Below are 5,357 nucleotides of genomic sequence, written 5' to 3'. Positions count from 1 at the left end.
ACCTTCACTCTATTTTTAAGAGGAGACACCAATTGGATTGACGTCTTTTCCTAAAAGTGGGATAGTTTGGATTATTTTTTTAAAAAAAAAATATTTTGAAAAAAATAATTTAAAAACAGATTATTTTGGTAAAAAATTCATCTTACTCACCCCAAATAATTTAATATCTTTTAAAAGTACATAAATATTCATTTAAAATTGAAATATTTTATTTAAAAAAAACTTAACAACGGATCAAATATTATCATACTCAAATGAAATGCTCAAAAAATAATTTAACAAATTAACAATACTTTGAAAGATTTGAGAATAAGGTATTTGCGTAGTTCCGGAACATTTTCTACAACTACCACATTTAACAAGGTAAACGGATTTAATACTACTATTTTCCAAAAAAGAATTAAAAACTTTGAATTTAATTGAAATATATTAAAAATATAAAAGGATTTTATACCGTCACTTTATCCTATCTGTTGAATATTGAAATAAATTTAACTTTTATTTTGAAAATCTATAAAATAATACAAACGGATGATAATGATGAATCAACGATATAAATCATTTTACCCTAACCGTGCATAGTAATTAATCCCAAAAACTTTTCCAATACTAACATTTTCTACTGCCTTTGTTTATAGATACACCAAATGTATCATCCGAATAATACTCGATAGAACGGAAATGACACAAAGCCTTGATCATCATTTTATTTTACATATAAAGCTCTACTTATTATAACCAGATAGATTCATACATTCACAGATCGATAAATTGAATGGATAATTACGAATTCATGCAGTTTTACCGTCGCTGGTATATGTACATATATTAGAGCTGTGAAAATCAAGATTAACAAAATATGGCATACATGCCACGGCGTCTCACGTAAAAAAAAAATTACATACTACACTTGTTCCTGCTGTACTGTAGGAACTGGTGCTATCGCAAATTGTAGACCTCTTCGCTGCCCAGAATTTAGAACAAACGCAACTTGGGTTGCCGCTAGTGCTGCTGCCTCCTGTTCAAAATACAAAAAAAAACAGTAAGAAAATCACAGAATATAGCATAGTTTCAAAACAAAACCAACGGCCATACTACACAAAACAGTAACAAAATTTAGTCATGGATACTGACTTGTCTTTGTCGCCTCCGTTGCAGAATACTGATTGCCCAAGCCATGATATAGCAAGGTAAAAGAAATCCAGCAGCTCGAAGCAAGAAAAGCTGCAGAAGATGGTAGGCTTATTAGGTTGGCTCCCCGTCACATTTGAAATCAACACAACAGTAGACATAGGCATGAGAACAATTATAAACAACAGACTTGAATCACTTACAGAGAAAAAATTGGATGGATCATCATCAGAAGAATCACCATCTGTTACAGAGAGTGCATGCCGCAGAAGTAAAAGGGCCATCAACTGTATCAAATAAAAAGGATTGGGCTTAAAATCATGTCCACTGGCTAGCATACTAATGTAGTCAATACAAACACCGAGCAAATGCAGTGAAGCACCAGGGCTCTTAGCAAGTGCAATTAACTAATTTGATAAAAATAACCAAATTCTACAGTTTAGTAAAGTGGAATGCAAGATAAATAATGCCTTACAATTAGAGCAGCTGAGCGACAAAAAGCAGCTCCACTGGCATTAGAAGCAGCATACTCATCATATTCAGCATCCAGGAATTGACGCTCTGCCTCTGCAATTGCCAATAGGCGAGGATCACGCAAGTCCAAGGGTGAGCCAGATAATGTCCAGCCTCCTCTGCAAGAAAGTTCATCATAAATTAAGGAGACAATTGCAAAATGACGATAAATAAATCATTGTAGCCTCTAGATTAATTTAAAGTAAATAACGGGTATAGAACTAACGCAACATAATCAAAAACTATTTCTAAATATATATGTAAGTATATCTTCTTACCCTATTTCAATAGTGGTTTCTTCAGGATTAGGGCGAGGTGGTGGGGCTGTATACCCAGGTTGATAAGGCTGATCATTATATGCACAGAAGGAAAAAAGGCATCAATAAGAGACAACAAAAGTAATACAACTGGAAGGAATTCAATACACATGATAATGAGCATTGGGTTCAAATCAAAATGGTTAAGAAAAAACCACACAAGATACAGTGTACAATATAAAAGCCAGTCAAACCACTATCAAACCGTCAAATAATGGAACCGTAATAAAAGCCAGTTCAAGGTTCAATTGGTTGAACCATCTAATTCGGTTAGTATTTGAAACATTGGTAAAACAACAGAGAAGTATAATTTAGATATGGACATGCCTCAAGTTTCCATGTTCCACCCAATTCATCTAAAAAATGCAGAAGTCAAGAATTCGATTAACAAATGCATTCTTATTCAGGGTAGGAATTTGGAACTCTATAATATATTGGATGCCTTTGGTAGATAGACGTGTTTAGTACAAGGGTGGCACTATATTCCATCCTTAAATTCCATTTCCCAATTAAACTGAACATCAGGATAATTTTTTATAGATTGATTTCCAGCCATTCATCACATTAGTCTAGGAACAAACATAAAGTACTTCTGAAATGAGATACCAAATACATTGACAATTTGGTACTGCAAAGCTCTCGCCATTAAGGATGTTCACGGGATGGTTAATAGCATATTAAGTTTGGTTTTTTAACACCATTTTGGAGAAACTGGTTTATTCGTGCAAAAGTTCAAAACCAGTTTATCAATATAATTACAAAATCAATATAACATTTAAATCAACATCAAGAAAGATTTATTTCCTTGTCTTTCACATACCAAACGACAATTGGAACCCTAAAGAATGGATTGGGACAACATTTGATTTATGGCAAAAATACAAAGTCCAACGACAACAAGGTGATGAAACTCTGAAGTTGAATCTCGGTGGTGGTGGTGGTTGTGGCGGCAGCATTAGAAATAGGGAAAACAAAAGAGTATGTTCAGGATCTCCTTCTGAGACGGCGTGTATCTGATGTGTTAAGTTGATGACCATAAAGAAGATGTATCAAAAGCAAAGGATTATCATGGAAGGCATAAAGTGTGTGTGAAGCTCATCGTAAACAGTGTAGTAGGTTTCACCCTTCGAAGGCTTCACTTGGGAATCAAATGAAATAGTTGTGTTAACAGTGTAGTAGGTTTCACCCTTCGAAGCTGGTGTCGAAAACTTGGCTGGACATAATTGTATCGGCAGATGATGTTGGCGAATTGGTCAGAGTTAAGAAGGTCGCTGAGTTTGGAGACGATGAAGGCGACGGCGGAGCCAGCTCCATAATGGTGGAGTTTGCGGGAAGAGGAGATGACAACAATGTGGATTTGGGTGAAGACTATGGTGAAGAAAATGAGGAGGAATGAAAAGAATCAGAGGTAGTGAGAGAGAAAGGGTCTTGAGCAGTTGAATTGAAACAGGTACAAAACCTTAAATCACAAAATGGCACCCGGTTTTTAGGTTTGGGCCTTATATGGTCCAGTTTGGTTTCTATTAAATTGTTCCGGGCCTTAAAAAATGGATGCAATATGGTTAGTGGATCAATTAAGGGTACCCAATTTTATTGAACATCCCCCTACTTGCCATGTTGATACATGAACTTGGGCTCAACTTTAAGCAATTGAAGCTCCACTGTTGATGAATACAGGCCATCTCAGTGGCATTTATTTGAGAAGAAAAGAAAGGGCGTTGCAGAAGAGAGGATTGTTCTGAAATCAGTAAGCAGACCCAAGATTCTACCAGAATGAGTACGCATATGCATAAGATGGTTGGCGGGTGTTAAATAAGAGTTTGACTGATATAACCAGCCACTTTAAAAAGCATACCTAAAGGTAACAGATTAATAAACTATATAGGAGAAAAACATACCTGATGACATATCTCACAAGTAATGTCTCCTTTCTCGTTGCACCAATGCTGGACACACTTTCTGTGAGCATACTGTTCAAAACCAAATACAACCAGTTTAAGAATCAGGAAGATCAAAAATAGAGATGGAAGAAATAAAAGCAAATATCACAGACAACAAGACCATTGTTCCTCCACACACCCTTCTCTATAATTCTCAGCCTCTATATAAGGTTGAATGATGAACAACATCAGATTAATGCATTACTACGCTCAATTCAATAGCAGAAAGCAAAAAAAACAGTTTCTCCCAAGATCATTTAAGCTCTCAACTTGCAACTCGGTTAATTAAGTACAGTAAACATATCTAACAGAATATTTCATAAACAGGAAGAGCACATGTACAAGCACAGCATAAAACATAAAAACCTTCTACCTAAGTAAATGCATACTCTTGTATTATTGTATAGAAACAATAATTCCATCATCGCAGAGACTCTTAAAGGTTAAATAAATAACACAAACAAAAATACCCCTAAAAAATGTTTTTCCATTTTTCATATCGAAATCAACAACCACATCCAAAACACAAAACTCATTTAAATTAACAAACACAAACAAAAAATATATATATATATTTTTCCCTTTCTAATCCAATAACACAATACCCTAAAAAAATTCAAATTCATAAAAAAAAAACAGAAAATCGCGAAAGTTCAAAGGTGTGTGTATATACCTTAAGACTACCCCTGCAAGCGCAGGGAGTCTCCAAATTGGAAACGCTATCCTCCTCCTGGCAGATACGGCACTCCACTGTCTGGATCAACGGCTCCTCCTCACCACGATCATCTCCCTCTTGATCCACCGGCGAAACAGATCCGGAGGATCCAGATGCGGCATCAGCATCGGCAGCAACCGGAGACGGCGATGGTTCGGAAGGAAGCTGCGCAGGCTGCTCAACAGGGTCAACAGGAACTGGGCGTGCGAGTTGGTCAACGAAGAGTACCAAGTGATCGCTCATTGGGAAAATCAAAACCCTAACGAATGAAAACAAATTTATGAGAAGAACGTGAAGATCGAGATAGAGATAACAGAAAAAGGAGAGAAAAATTACCGAAAATTGGAAAAGAGAGAATGAAAATTGGAAAAGAGAGTGTTGTTGTTGATGGATTTATCTTGTTTTAATGAGATTAGATTTTTTAGTTTGAAAAAGGAAAGTTGGTGTTGTTCTACGCGTTATCTCTCACGCTTCGACATTGTCCAAACACGTGCGACTGGTCTTTTAGTGACCGGTTCGGATATGTAATGAATCCATCACCCATTAACTATTTTATTGTTTTTTATCACATTAATAAATTTATTGTTTGCATAGTTGGTTAACCACTTGTTATTATCGTAGTATTGATTAATTAGGTAATGTATCTATAAAATTATATAGTTATCGTACTATATTATTTAATATATTAATTTAACAATATATTTGAATAAAAAAAGTTAATTATGTATTATAATGGACTAA

General features: G+C 35.3%; 1 protein-coding gene across 1 annotated transcript; it reads right to left on the bottom strand.

The window, feature by feature from the left end:
• Positions 1–682: 682 nt before the first annotated feature.
• Positions 683–5,156, bottom strand: LOC127119516 (uncharacterized). Its single transcript, XM_051049757.1, has 8 exons — positions 4,953–5,156; positions 4,575–4,875; positions 3,860–3,931; positions 1,923–1,990; positions 1,607–1,763; positions 1,335–1,418; positions 1,135–1,224; positions 683–1,018 (listed from the first exon to the last, which is right to left on the bottom strand). The coding sequence occupies exons 2-8, from the start codon at positions 4,857–4,859 to the stop codon at positions 905–907; spliced, it is 870 nt and encodes a 289-aa protein (XP_050905714.1). The 5' UTR covers positions 4,860–4,875; positions 4,953–5,156; the 3' UTR covers positions 683–904.
• Positions 5,157–5,357: the final 201 nt, after the last annotated feature.

The sequence above is a fragment of the Lathyrus oleraceus genome, chromosome 2, assembly GCF_024323335.1.
Source record: "Lathyrus oleraceus cultivar Zhongwan6 chromosome 2, CAAS_Psat_ZW6_1.0, whole genome shotgun sequence".
Lineage (NCBI taxonomy): Eukaryota > Viridiplantae > Streptophyta > Magnoliopsida > Fabales > Fabaceae > Lathyrus > Lathyrus oleraceus.
Note: the sequence above shows the minus strand (reverse complement) of the source record. Positions and strands in the feature narration are given on the sequence as shown.

Excerpts from the sequence above, each read along its gene's own strand:
- LOC127119516 (XM_051049757.1), bottom strand. The coding sequence starts at position 4,859 with ATGAGCGATCACTTGGTACTCTTCGTTGACCAACTCGCACGCCCAGTT. Across the intron at positions 3,932-4,574 it reads CTTGCAGGGGTAGTCTTAAG|TATGCTCACAGAAAGTGTGT; the intron begins GTATATACACAC and ends GGTTTTGAACAG. Across the intron at positions 1,225-1,334 it reads ATCCATCCAATTTTTTCTCT|CTTTTCTTGCTTCGAGCTGC; the intron begins GTAAGTGATTCA and ends CATCTTCTGCAG.